Source organism: Oncorhynchus mykiss, chromosome 25 (genome assembly GCF_013265735.2).
Source record: "Oncorhynchus mykiss isolate Arlee chromosome 25, USDA_OmykA_1.1, whole genome shotgun sequence".
NCBI lineage: Eukaryota > Metazoa > Chordata > Actinopteri > Salmoniformes > Salmonidae > Oncorhynchus > Oncorhynchus mykiss.
The window spans coordinates 4,700,021-4,715,110 of NC_048589.1; the positions used below are offsets into that span (position 1 = coordinate 4,700,021).

The 15,090-nt window shown below is 41.8% G+C and overlaps 1 protein-coding gene across 1 annotated transcript in view; it reads right to left on the reverse strand.

The window, feature by feature from the left end:
- LOC110505246 (WD repeat-containing protein 43) overlaps positions 1-14,254 on the reverse strand; it is a 41,467-nt gene extending 27,213 nt beyond the window's left edge. The window contains exons 1-7 of the mRNA XM_021584350.2: positions 14,007-14,254; positions 12,751-12,885; positions 11,694-11,815; positions 10,945-11,065; positions 6,241-6,359; positions 2,517-2,619; positions 2,039-2,103 (exon numbers count right to left, since the gene is read on the reverse strand). Of these exons, the coding sequence (XP_021440025.1) occupies positions 2,039-2,103; positions 2,517-2,619; positions 6,241-6,359; positions 10,945-11,065; positions 11,694-11,815; positions 12,751-12,885; positions 14,007-14,213 (872 nt within the window). The 5' untranslated portion in view covers positions 14,214-14,254. The remainder of the gene's footprint in view (positions 1-2,038; positions 2,104-2,516; positions 2,620-6,240; positions 6,360-10,944; positions 11,066-11,693; positions 11,816-12,750; positions 12,886-14,006) is intronic.
- Positions 14,255-15,090: the final 836 nt, after the last annotated feature.

Genomic DNA, 15,090 nt, shown 5'->3' on the forward strand with positions numbered 1-15,090 from the left:
TCGTGCACAGCCACACAGTCGTAGTAGGTGAACGGAGTGCCGGAGGGGATTACGCATGCACCAGGGGGGCCTCATCCCTCCCTCTACAAATTGGATCCTGTACTCCCTGATGAGCTGCAGCCAGGTGTTGAGGGTGGGCAACACATCCGCCACACTGACCCTCAATACCTAGCGGCAGCCCATCAGGAAGTACAGGATCCAATTGTAGAGGGAGGGATTCAGTACCATGCACCTTAGTGATGAGCTTGGAGGGCACATTGGAGTTGAATGCTGAGCTGTAGTCAATGATGAGCATCCACAGTTTTCCTTTTGTCCAGGTGGGAAAGGGCAGCGTGGAGTGCAATAGAGATTGCATCTGTAGATCTGTTTGGGCGGTATACTAATTGAAGTGGGTCCAGGGTTTCTAGCCTTGAGGCATTTCATGGCTACAGATGTGAGTGCACGGTGCAATAGGTTACCTGGGCAAAAGTACTGTCTTTCTTGGGCACAGACACTACTATGGTGGTCTGCTTAAAACATGCTGGTATTAGACTCGGACAGGGAAAGGTTGAAAATGTCAGTGAAGCCACTTGACAGCGCATTTGCAAAGTAAGTGTCCTGGTAATCCGTCTGGCCCTGCAGCCTTGTGAATGTTAACCTGTTTAAAATGTCTTACTCACGTCCACTAAGGAGAGCATGATCTCAGTCGTCCGGAACAGCTGGTGCTCTCACGTATGGTTCAGTGTTGCTTGCTTCAAAGCTAGCATAGAAGGCATTTAGTTAATCTTTTAGGCTTGAGTTAATGGACAGCTCTCGCCTGGATTTCCCTTTGTCATCACTGATAGTTTGTGAGCCTTGCCACATCCGACGAGCGTCGGAGCAGGTGTAGTTGGATTCAATCTTAGTCCTGTATTGATGCTTTGCCGGTTCAAGAATCAGGAAGATGGCATTATTGTAAGATTTGATAAATGGAGGGCAAGGCAAAGCTTTGTGTGGAGTAAAGGTGATCTTGAGTTGTTTTGCCTCTTGTTGAACAGGTGACATGCTGGTAGAAATTGAGCCCAAACTGATTTTAGTATACCTACATAAAATCACTGGCCACTAGGAGGGCTGAGGAAAATATGTTTAGCGGGACCTTTAAGGGACAGGCCGTTACCGTCATAATATGGGCACACGCTTGTCTGATTTTTTAAAAAAATCTCAGATTGCAATGTCGTCTCAGCAGCAGACAGTTGCAAACTCAAACATTGAAAAGCAACCTAGCATGTGAACATAATGATGTAACTGGCCAGGAAACAAGATAATGTCACACTAATAGTCTGTCAATTCAACCAAATTCATCATGTGAGATTTGGACATTTGCTCTGTTTAACCACCTGCCAACATGGCTGGTGAAATATACATTCTTAGCCACCAATGACAAAACATACCCACATTTGTAGGGTATTAATTTCAAACCCTGGTTGCTAGTTGAAAATACCAATCTAGCAATAGAATGTACCAGAGGCCACCAAAATAAAAGCTTGTTCGGCAAACATTTTGGGAATCTGGCTGGCTACTTTTTTTTATTTGGCTGGCTACTCCATGCGTTTGTGGAAAACACTGGTTTACCATGTAATAATGTGTACCAGCACTATAATTAGAGTAAATCAAATGTCAGCTGTCAGTACTATATAACAATCTAACTACTACACCAATTACGCTGGCTAACTACCATGTAACAATTTTATGGTCACTTGATGCCAAAGGATTTTCTTTACCCTACTATAAACATCACTTCATTCCTGAAATTGGCAATTGTCATACTACTATACGTCTGTGCCCATAGCAGGAACCAGCCTTTCCCTCATTGAACGTTCTCTCTTTCCCTGACAGATAATGTATAAGACTCAGTGCCATTTAAGTACTCCGCCTTGCCCAGTGACAGGGGAAAGGTGTGTTGGTATTGACTGCTAAATCGCTGTAAATTAATATGAGGATATGATCCTTGTTGTGCTAGAGGAATAAGAAGAGTCCGCCTTGCACAGTGACAGGAAGGGACAAGGTTTTAGAGACTAACCCGTTCAGAAAGTGCTCAAAGAGATGAAGCTGCCCATCTTTACACACAACCGCCAGCCTCACCGCCTAGGAGAAGGAGAAATAGCATTAGGCATGTGTCAGAGGTCCAGTCCCAAATCACCCACCACAACCTTGCCTTAGACCCCAAATGCACACCCACAGTTTCTAAGGAATGTCTTGAACCAAGGTAGGCACTTATCAGTGAATCAAGCTTGGTCAACAGCCCCTTTATTATTTTACAGAGGATACGCTCCATCCCCTCAGATCTCAATCTCACAGCCATTAGGTCAGGGCACAGTGTGGTAAGAAGGGAGTAGACAATGACGATTGAGAAAGCAGGGTGGAGAGTGAGCGAGTGATATAGATTAACTTCCACAGCCAGTGCTCCTGGGTCCTTCACTGGGGGACGTTTGGTGAACTGAAACTTGTTAGGTAAAACGGACCCCTACTATACCTCCAGTGAGGCAAGGCCGACTCACCTCTTCCTTGCTGTTGGAAGTGAAGAGGTCAATGTGCTGGGGGTCATCCGTCAGGGTGAAGGACACCACCGAGTTCTTGTCATTGCTGTCCTCCTGGACTTGCCTGAGGGGTGGATAGACAGACATGAAGATGAAGCACACACCAGCCCAAAGACGAGCCATTTGGCTTTGCTTTTTTCATTTGTAAACTTAACCTTGAGTTCTTGGCAGCAAGTGACCAATACAAATCAATTGAAGACAAACACATTTGTTAATCAGGGATGTAAAAGTTAACGTTAATAATAGGGAAGGAAATATTTACCTTTTTAATTGTTAACTTTATGGGGTGCACTCAAATTCACAACGGTTTAATAAACATTTCAAATGTCACTGCCTATCCTTGCAGGGGTCGCGTTGCTCAAACAGAAAAGGAAAGAACGCAGATCTAAAAAGGCTTTTTAGTGTAAATTCTGCTCGGCTTCACTCAGGGTTTGCTCCAAATTATGAATGTAAAAGGTCTAATTCTGTGCTTCAGTTGCACTTTTCCACTTGGATTTTTTTTTTAGCTTGGATCACGAAATTCTGCTCCAGTACTTTCCAAAATGCAAGATTAACTTCAAGCAAAACATAAGGAAATGTAGCTGGCCCCATTTCTTCTACTATAAACTGTAGAAATATGGCCTTGTATCATTTTGGCAAAAAAATACCTTGCCTTTTCATTGTACGCCTATTTATGTGCGGTTGCTATCCAAATTGTGTTGCACTTTGGTTGTCATCTGATGAAGTACTTTCTGTCAAAATGTGTAGCACTAATGTATTTTGTGTGAATAAAAACTAGTGACATGCCCCTAAACACTATTGAAGCAAAAAATAACATGATTGTTTTTTTAGGTCTGTTTTTTGAAAATGCAGATTTCTGAAAGCTAAATGTGACCGCTGACTTATATGTAGCAATTTCACAGATTTACATTTTAGACAAAGCCTCATTAAAAGTAGGCTTATTTCTCCAATTAATACTACCGCAACTAATCGAATACTAACGTCCGTTTGGATAACCATGCCCATCCCTATGCTGTAGTAGCATTGTGGCTAGGCTATAGATGTCTAAAGCATGGGGTTGGCCATATGCATGTGGAGGCTACCCTAAGGGAGCTAATCAAAAACAAATTTCAGAATTTGGGTTTCAATATCAATACTAGCTTAGTATGACAATACGATAAAGATAACACTATGAAAAATGCCATAGTAATATATTCTGCACTTAATGTACAGAACATTATGAAGACCTTCTCTTTCAATGACAGACTGACCAGGTGAATCCAAGACAAAAGTTAACCGCTCAAAGGTGCTTATAGGGGCCAGGCACACCGGGTTGATTTAAGACCTGCAACACTGCTGGGTTTGTCACCCAACCGTTTCTCATGTATATCAAGAATAGTCCACCACCCAAAGGACATCCTGCCAACTTGACAACTGTGGGAAGCATTGGATTCAACATGGGCCACCGTCCATGTGGAACACTTGACACATTGTAGAGTCCATGCCCCAACAAATTGAGGCTGTTCTGAGGGCAAAGGTGGGGTGAACTTAATATTAGGAAGGTGTTCTTAATGTTTTGTACACTCAGTGTATCAAATATATGGGCAACTGGCCATCTGGAGAGCTAGGCCGCTGTCTAAGAGTCTAAAGCAATGCATCTCAGTGATAGAGGCGTCACTACAGACACCCTGGTTTGAATCCAGGCTGTATCACAACCAGCCGGGGCGGCACAATTAGCCTATCGTCGTCCAGGTTTGGCCCGTGTAGCCCATCTTTGTAAAAAATAATTTATTCTTAACTGACTTGTCTAGTTAAATAACAGTTATGCAAAAGAAAAAATCATTTGAGCAGAATTTTTAACCAGAATTCCTCAAACACACCAGTCTAACCTTAACAACGTCCTAAGAGTGGGTCTAAAAAATAAATAAAATAAAAAAACCTACACACAGTAACTCTTGGAAGTATTACAAAAACATAAATATATTTTTTGCTCTGCATTTGTGAATATTTGCATAGGGCCTAGCCTATGCCACACCATTTACCACCCAAGGGTCGGAACTCAACACATTCGTAGATTGCAAACCAAATATGATATTGCTAGGTAGCCATGCAACAGATCAAAGATAAATCTTATGTCCCACAAAAAAATTTGCAGGCTGTGCACAAGTGCATTCGGAAAGAATTCAGACCCCTCGACTTTTCCACATTGTTACATTACAGCCTTATAATATGGATTAAATTGTTTTTTGACCCTCAAACTACACACAATAATCCATAATAACAAAGTGAATACCAGTTTAATTAAGCTAAAAAATATAACCGAAATACCTTATCTACATAAGTATTCACACCCTTTGCAATGACACTTGAAATTGAGCTCATCCTTTCCATTAAACATCCTTGAGATGTTTCAACAACTTAATTGGAGTCCACGTGTTATAAATTCAATTGATTGGACAGGATTGTGTCAATACACAGATCTGGGGAAGGGTACCAAAACATTTCTGCAGCATCGAAGGTCACCAAGAACACATCGGCCACAATCATTCTTCAAATGGAAGAAGTTTGACTCTTCCTAGAGGTAGGCCGCTCGGCCACTGAGCAATAGGGGAATAAGGGCCTTGGTCAGGGAGATGACAAAGAACCCGATGGTCACAGACAAAGCGCCAGAATTCCTCTGTCTTCCCAACAATTATACTGAACAAAAATATAAATACAACACTTAGTAAAATTGTTGCGAGTTACAGTACAATCAGTCAATTGAAGTAAACTCATTAGGCCCCAATCCATAGATTTCACATAACTGGGCAGGGGTGCAGTCATGGGTGGAATGGGTAGCAAGAGTGAGAGCCAGCAGAGCAACAGGGACAGGGCAGATATTGTCATTGCAGGAAACAGGTTAATGCACATTAATGTAGACCAAAAAATTGTTTAAAAAGCCAAAAATCTGCAGGAACGTTGTGCTTATGCTTATGTAATCACTTACATAAGCAAAATTGCTTCCGAAAGAGGGCAATGTCTTTGTAGGACATTTTCACTTTATCAACCCAGCCGTAGTTAGTGTTGCCTATCAAACTGTTTAGGCCACCTTGTTCTCTCCTCTGGCAACAGCCTGACTCACACACGCACTTGACGTAAACAGAGGCACACATGTCGATAGCTCTAACATCTTAATAGTGCGCCTCAAGTATTATTTAATGTTAAATTTTGTAGATTTTTTTTGCCGCAGGAGCAACAATTAAGATGAGGCACAATATAATGGAAGCACTAATTATCTCCACCACATGTTTAAACACCTTTGAAAGTGAAATGTAAGACTTAAGCACTCTAAATCAGAGTTTAAGAAAGACTATGCAGACTTAAACATTGGGAGCACTTTGATACAAATGATTGTTTCTATGTCCCTTACAAAGCATGCCTGTAACCCAATGTACTGCTTTTCAAATCTTTTAGGCCAAATTTGAGCAGATTCATAGCGATTAATATCGATTAAATACAGAAAGTCAAGGAATTATTTGTGACTAATAATTTTTATATCATTTGACAATCCTATTCTTTAAAGAATCAGGCTGTCGAGACAAATGACAGGTCTCATTTACAAAGGAGCTCCTTCAAACAAGTCACTTCAAATCACATGCAACACAATAAAACAACCCCTGTGTATAATGGATCTACTGAGGAAAGCATTATGGCGGTCCGTTCTCACCACACGCTGATGAGTCTGTCGTGGGCCGCCCCGGACAGGAAGTAGAGGCCATTGCTGTCCGGGGGACGCGTGGTGGCGAAGCGCAGGTTCGTCACAGCTGTGGAGTGACCTGTGAACTTCTGATGAAAACAAGTGGGAGTTAGACATCTTAAAGACAGGGGGCGTTTGAATAATTTCCTCCTCCTTGAGGTAATCACTGTTCTGGAACGTGTTCATTAGGAAACAGAAAATGTTCTGCAACGAAGAGGCTTTCTTATCGGCCAAGTCCAGGTACTACCTCTGCATTTCTGTTTTGTTACCTACTGAACACGACCCAAATCTGACACTGCTGGAACAGTACTAGGGTGGTAACACTCCCACAATTTGTCAACCAAGACTCTTCAGTTCTTTCAGCCAATCGGTTGGTTGAAATTTTAAAACATGTATTTTTCCAAGTATAGACAACCTGTTTGAATAAAACCAACTCTATGATGCTTTAAGCACTGCAATTCAAAGTGACAAATTAATCAAAAAGGAGCCTGAGATCAATATAACCTAACCAGAAGAAAAACAACGTGCTCCAGCTGCTGGTCTCAGCACACTGCCATTACGCTCCTGAAGTTGCCGGTAATTGGTTACAGCAGCAGTCCGCAACCTTGTCCATTCGGAATGCCAAGATATCTTACCATTTATACTGATCTGCGTGCCAGCACGAGGAACAATTATTTATTTTTTAAAATCTCAAAATCAATTTCATATGGTTTATCAATTCAAAATTAAAATGAAACTTTTATTTAAAAAAAAAATAAACTTTTGCCAATATGTAAAAATAGCCTACATATAAGTCAACAAATAACACCAGCCTGCAGGCAAAAAAAAAAATCCAGACAAAAATATCCTACAAATCACATTGCCTACACAAGGCCGGTCTGCAAGGAACTTGAAACATTGTATTTGCACAAGGGATAAGTAACCAAGTAAGCCTATTTTGACGTTTCCACCGGATCAGAGTATGACATTTTTTCCTCTTTCACATTGAGTGGTTATCAAAGGGAGAGAGCTGGAAAAGATGATAGGCTTTGAGGAACTATTGTGTCATTCTCAAAATGTAAAAAAAATGCTCAACAGCAACATTGGTGATGTGAGTTAAATCAGAAATAGTATCAGATCCTTGCTCTAGATGGACAGGAGCACTCCCATCCCCATGGCATAAGCAATCGTTTACTCCACTTTTATTTTATATATTTGCCACTGCACCGCAAATTGTTTTTACATACAGTACCAGTCAAAGTTGACAAGTACTCATTTTTACTATTTTCTACATTGTGGAATAATTATGAAGACATCAAAACTGAACACATAGAATCATGTAGTAACCAAAAAAAATGGCGTTAAATCAAAATATATATTTTATGTTTGAGATTATTCTTATTAGCCACCCTTTGCCTTGATGACAGCTTTGCACTCTCTTGGCACTCTCTCAACCAGCTTCAGGAGGTCGTCACCTGGAATGCATTTCCAACCGTCTTGAAAGAGTGCCAAAAGGAGTGCCAACACGCTAAGCACTTGTTGGCTGCTTTTTATTCACTCCGCAGTCCAACTTATCCCAAACTGTATCAATTGGGTTGAGGTCGGGTGATTGTGGAGGCCAGGTCATCTGATGCAGCACTCCACAAATGATAGGATGGCGTATCGCTGCAGAATGCTGTGGTTGCCATGCTGGTTAAACGTGACTTGAATTCTAAATAAATCACTGACTGTCACCAGCCAAGCACCCCCACACCACCTCCTCCATGCTTCACGGTGGAAACCACATATAAGGAGATCATCCTTTCACCTATAGAGTCTCACAAAGACAGCGGTTGGAACCAAACACATTTTTACATTTCTCCACCTGTCTAATATCCATTGCTCGTGTTTCTTGGCCCAAGCAAGTAGTCTTATTGGTGTCCTTTAATGGTTTCTTTGCAGTAATTTGACCGTGAAGGCCTGATTCACACAGTCTCTGAACAGTTGATGTTTAGATGTGTCTGTTACTTGAACTCTGTGAAGCATGTATTTGTTCTGCAATTTCTACGGCTGGTAACTCAATGAACTTATCCTCTGCAGCAGATATAACTTTGGGTTTTCCTTTCCTGTGGCGGTCCTCATGAGAGCCCCTTTCATCATAGCGCTTGATGGTTTCAGCAACTGCACATGAAGATAATTTCAAAGTTATTGACATTTTCCAGATTGACCGAGCTTCATGTCTTAAAGTAATGGACTGCCATTTATTTATGTTTGCTTATTTGTGTTCCTGCCATAATATGGACTTTGTAACCAAAAAGCAGACTTCCATTTCAAACTCTATTTAATTACTGCAGTAATGGAGCTTGTCAACAAACCACCCATAAGTGATTCGTTGAGAGCCAAACGACACTTTGGCCTTTTATAACAAAGACACACCCCCTTCAGTCTACATGACAGATGTATGGAATGGGTAACAGGGTTAGGATTTGTATATTACCATCTGCTGTGAATTGTTAAGAATCTGCTGTACAAACTGTCCTTATTGTGTAGAGACCAGGGTCTGGCCCCAGAATCATCTCTTCCTGGCACCCAGAGAAAATGTAACTAAATGTAACTTAAGGCACACCTGTAAATTGAAATGTAGTCTAGGTGACTACCTCATGAAGCTGGTATTAAATATATTTAGATTTGCTTTACACTTTTGTTTACTACATGATCCCATGTGTTATTTCATGGTTGTGATGTTTACTACATTGTTTCATAATAGTGAAGACAACAAAAATAAAGAAAAAACCCTGGAATGGGTACTGTAACTATTAAGGTCCGTCATGGTCTGGAGCGGTGTCACAGCATCATCTGACTGGGCTTGTTGTCATTGCAGGCAATCGCAACGCTGTGTGTTACAGGGAAGACATCCTCTTCCCTCATATGGTACCCTTCCCGCAGGCTCATCCTGACATGACAATGCCACCAGCCATACTGCTCGTTCGTGATTTCCTGCAAGACAGGAAGGTCGGTGTTCTGCCATGGCCAGTTAAGAGCCCAGATCTCAATCTCATTGAGCAGGTCTGGGATCTGTTGGATCGGAGGGTGAGGGCTAGGGCCATTCCCCCCAGAAACTTGCCTTGGTGGAAGAGTGGGGTAACAGTTCACACTGGTATATCTGGTGCAGTCCATGAGGAAGAGATGCACTGCAGTACTTCATGCATGTTACTTTGACCCCCTCTGTTCAGGGACACATGGAACTTGTTCAGTTTGTCTCAGTTGTTGAATCTTGTGTTCATATGAATATTTACACTTTTGCTAAAAACAAACCGTTGACAGTGAGGATGTTTCTTTTTTTGCCGAGTTCATACACACACAACCTTATTTACACAACTATCCTGACCATTTTCTCTGAAACTCAAAATTGAACTTGGGTGCATCCTGTTTCCATTGATCCGTCACAGTTGACAGTGCATGTCAGAGCAAAAACCAAGCAATGGTGTTTAAGGAATTGTCCGTACATCTCCGAGACAGGATTGTGTCAAAACATCTGGGCAAGGGCACCATTATTTTTTTCTTCAGCATTGAAGGTCCTCAAGAACACAGTGGCCTCCATCATTCTTACACGGAAGTTTGGAACCACCAAGACTCTTCATAGAGCTGGCCGCCCAGCCAAACTGAGCAATCGGGGAGAAGGGCCTCAGTCAGAAAGGTGACCAAGAACCCGAGGGTCCAGAGTTCCTCTGTGGAGATGGGAGAACCTTCCAGAAGGACAACCATCTGTGGCACTCCACCAAAGGTGGCCAAGTGGAGTGGCCAAGTGGAAGCCACTCCTCAGTAAAAGGAACATGACAGCCCACTTGGAGTTTGCCAAAAGACACCCAATGGACTACCATCATACCATGAAACAAAATGCTCGTCTGATGAAACCAAGATTGCACTTTTTGGACAGAAAGCCAAAAGTCACATCTGGAGGAAACCTGGCACCTCCCCTACAGTGAAGCATGGGTGGCAGCATCATGCTGTGGAGATGTTTTTCAGCGGCAGAGACTGGGAGACTAGTCAGGATCGAGAAAAAGACGAACGGAGCAAAGAACAAAAATCCTTGATGAAAACCTGCTCAGTAGCACTCAGGACGTCAGACAGGGGCGAAGGTTCGCCTTCCAACAGGACACCGACCCTAAGCACACAGCATAGACAACGCAGGAGGCTTCAGGACTTGAACCCGATCGAACATCTCTGGAAAGACCTGAAAATAGCTGTGCAGCAGCGCTCCCCATCCAACCTGACAGAGCTTGGGGGGGGGGGGGGGGGGGTCTGCAGAGAAAGGAAGAAACTCCCCAAATACAGGTGTGCCAAGCTTGTCGTCATACCCAAGCAGACTTGAGGCTGTAATCACTGCCAAAGTACTGAGAACAGGGTCTGAAAATAAGTACATTTGAACATATTTTTTTTTATTTATACATTTGCAAAAATGTCTAACCCCTGTTTTTCCTTTGTCATTATGGGGTATTGTATGTAGACTAACAGGGGAAAAAACTATCATCCATTTTTGAAGGATGGAAAAAAAAATGTGGATAAAGTCAAGGTGTTTGAATACTGTCCAAATGCACTGTAAATTAACTAAAAGGTGAGGATAGGACCCTTGGTTTCAGTTCACCCTGGACAGTATCATGATGAATTCATGTGAATGTGGGCCATGTCACTGCTGGAAAGGTCCCACTAACTTACCCGGTACACCTCCTTGGTCTTGAGGTCCCACATCTTGATGGTCTGTCCCGCTGAGAGCAGCAGTTTGCCATCAGGACTCACACACAGACTGGTCACTGACGCACGGTCCGCCTTCCACTTACTGTTGAGAAAAAAGTGACAATTAATGGGTTTTCCATAAAATAAAGAAACCATTCCTTCCGCCATATTGTTTATTGACGAGAGTGGGAGAGAGAAAAGATAGGATTGGGGTATCAATGGGCAGGGGACAGGTTTGCTGGGGGGGCGGCGGCAATTACAGCTACACCACCCAAGGCAAAGGTTTACAAAATTCTAAATTACCAAGTGCATTGATACAGATGCACAACTTATCTATTCTTCCCGATGCTTTTGATTCCTCTGGGACATTTGCCTTTGTAAGCAGTCTGTTAGCCACTGTTCTATACTCCACACAAAGTTCCACCTGACCTAACCAGGTCTAATAGCCTTTGAGTGGCTAGACCAATGTTTTTCTCCCGGATATCGAAATTTACACAAGTTAGAAATATCAGATTGACGCACCATAACAGATTTCAAATGCACTTTCATTGTGAATGTAGTCTGGTATTAACTGATTCATACAGCGAGGGAAACCTGTGGTGGAGGACAGACCTTTCAACTCCTAAAAAGGTGTTACTGCTAAGCCATAGACTATCGCAGAGAAATACCTTCTGAATTTAGGCTACTTTGAGTGACTGATTTCTACAAACACAGAAAGGGAAGGTACCCACCAGCGGGTCTTGCTTGTCTGCAGGTCCCACTCTACGATGTAGGAGTCGTCTGAGCCGCTGTAGAGCAGGCCGTCCTCGGGGTGCCACTCAACACAGTTCACTCCCCCATTATGACCTCCATCCTGGGAAGGAGCAGAGGTTAAATATGAGCTTTAATAATGAGAAAGAACATTTCACACCAAATAAATTCATATGGTTTACAGTTTGGATAAAGACAGTATCAGACATTTCAATAATAATTATATATTACCTGAGATGCAAGGTTGATGACTAAAAAGTAATTGTGAAGTTACAAAACAAATCCCATGACTGTAAATGAACGCATCATACAGGGATGTATTTACAAAGAAATATCTCTTGAAAAGTTAAGGGCTGACAAGCTAAACAATTAGGGACTGTCAACAATGGAAAAATGAAACAAATACTAGGAGTTTCTTGCTTGGAATTTTTCTTTAAGTCGATCTCAGCTCAATTGTCTGGGGCCAAGTTAACCTCCCCATTCATGTAAGAAAGTTACGACCACCATGATTTTAGGGAAAATTATGATTTTGTACATGTATTAAACTGTGACCAATTCCAGTCCCCTTGCTTAGAAGATGTGGGGTCCTCCCCGGGTTAATTGATATGTTGAAGGACTGAGAAGCTAAGTTCTGGTGACTTAGACATTACACTCAAGTTTCCAAATAAAAGGATGCGGACACCATCTAAAACAACTTCCACCTCCAGAAATGGGCCCAATAACTAACTATTGAAATGTTTCACTTATTTTAAACATATTGGACCATGCACGGGACATTTCAGGGGTATTCAACTCTTAACCCACAAGGTCAGGAGCCTGCTGCTTCTGTCCTACCGAATAATTAATTGCACAGAGCTGGTGACAGAACTTTAACCCGTGACTTGTCACTGCAGTCTTCTATAATACATATTTTTCAAGTACCATGTTCAACCACAAAGTCAACCATTTAGTTGCATTGCGCAAGCAACATTGAGCTTAATATGATTTTTGGTACTTCCCAAATTGGCAATGAAAGTCATGCTACATCCCAGTCCTTACCAGTGTGCAGTGCAGTGCCCCCTTCACTGCGCTGTAAATGATAATGCTGCCCGCCACCGTTCCCAGAGCCAACAGATCCGCCAAATCCTCCACATGCCCTGCCTCTGATTTCCTCTTCTTCCTCCGAGGTCCCTCCTGAAGTAAAATACAGTTTAAGTCAATCACGTTTTATTATTGACTTTGACACAGGACTTCAGTTTTCCTTTTCTGTTTCGAAGGCCTCGTCTATGGGTGGTCTGAATTTCCATAGCATCGAAGTTTAAACCTTGAATTACCAAGAACCCGAAATAATGAGACTAGACTACAACATCAAAAGCATCTGCTAAATCACAAAAGCATATTGTTGTCAAAGACGTATGGTCACAAATCCCACAATGTCACATGTAGACAATTGGCTAGCATCTAGCTACACTTTTAGATGTAAAAATGTATCCTACCTAGAAGTACAATGGGTTATTTGGTTCTTTCCGGTTCCAGGAACACTTTTCACCAAATAATTAGTTGGGTTTAAAGGTTGAACAACGAACCAAAAGGTGTTTTCCTACCGGTTGTTCTTAAGAGTTTATAGTGACAATTTTAGACTTTGTCAGTGCTTAAGGAAATTGTCAATCAAATGTATTTACAAAGCCCGTTTTACACCTGGAGTCAAACTTATTTTGTAAAACTCAATGCTATTAAAATAATTACGTCAGTCGTGTATTGTTCTGTGTTACGGTTAACTTCTATAAAGTAAACCATTGAGGTGGTAAAAATGAGGATTTGGAAATCAGAATCTGCGTCATATACGGTGATTAGCTAACTAGAGGAGCTAACCTAACTAGGTAGTAAGTACCCTTTACGGTTCGCTAACGAGATAGCTAGCTACATTTAACGTGTTCGTATTTGAAATAAATTCATTATTACTGGTGGTCCCTATATACATTTGTTATACTGAAAAGTCCCATTTTGGTAAGAATCATGACACCTTCAAAAAGAGACCTGTGGCAAATTTTTGGGGCGACCACCACGTGCGAAAAACATGTGCGTCCTACAGGACAGTTGCTGTAACGGACTTTAGCTCGTTGCTAACGAAGCTAACATGGTAAGTACTTTGCTAGGCAGTCCACACAACATAATGGTGAACGACTACAGATTATACTTCACAAGTATACATCTAATAAAGTAAATATTTTCATAAATACATTTTATCAAGTTATTACAAAGTGATCTCCTAGCAGACTCACCCGGGCCTATGGCTATGCATCGCCCAAACATACCTTGGCGATTCGGCATGGTCCCCAAACTATGCAGGTACAAGTGGCACTCAAGTGGGCTGAAGGCACGTATTCTTGATGAAGTATTTTACTATCTGTGTTCCATATACGGAGTCTACCATCTTGGGCAAATGAAGCTAGGTATTGGCGTGATTTTGGCGAGAAAACGCAGGGTAGACGCAACGAAGAATTGCATCCACCGTCCGCCATTATTGAAGCAATGCATGCGTCTGCGTTACTTGCCAAGAACCACGTGTTATCATCCACCGAGCAGGCGCGTTGGCGCATCAGTTTCATTGGTTACTGTGAGATAATTGGGGCGTGGTTAACATTGTAGAAATTGGATCGTTGGACCCACTAACCATGGCAATTTGACTGTTAAACTCATGGGTACGTTCTCAAAGGCTGCCTGGTAATGTAGAATGTTAATTCAATGGTCGCTAACTGATGTGGCTCATGCATATTTTTTGTAACGGCAATTGAGTTCATTCAACAAATCACTTTACAGGTTGATGGGTGTACTTCCTGCTTTTAGTTCTATGGTTCTTCGATATTACTTCCTGCTTTGCTTCTATGGGTACACTCGCAAATAGCCGCAAGTCCACCTTTTTTTTCTCTTAACAACAAATCAATACATAAAGCACATGAGAGAATACATAGATTAAACAATGGACAATCGAGCTAGGGGGTACAATATCACATTACAATTACACAAGGACCTTAAGGGACATACATATACTTACAATTCCGTAAATCCACCCACGTATTCCCTTTTCCCAACGCAATTAAGCCAAAATCACGCCCCATTATTCAGAGAGGTGTTGTACAACGCTATGAGCGCTCTCCAAGTCCGGAAGCGAATACACGTAGCGCGAAATGTCAGTCAATTATTAATCAAATTTGCCCTTGTATTTCAAAATATAATAACATAATGTCGTGGACAGAGCTAGCCATTAACGTACCTTAACTATTAAAGACAGATTCAATGGCTGTTGCATAGTGTATTCGACTGAATGATTAGCTTAGAAATTCTTTGGGAAATTCTGAATAATAAGCACGTTTTTACCTGATAAAGACATAAATGGGC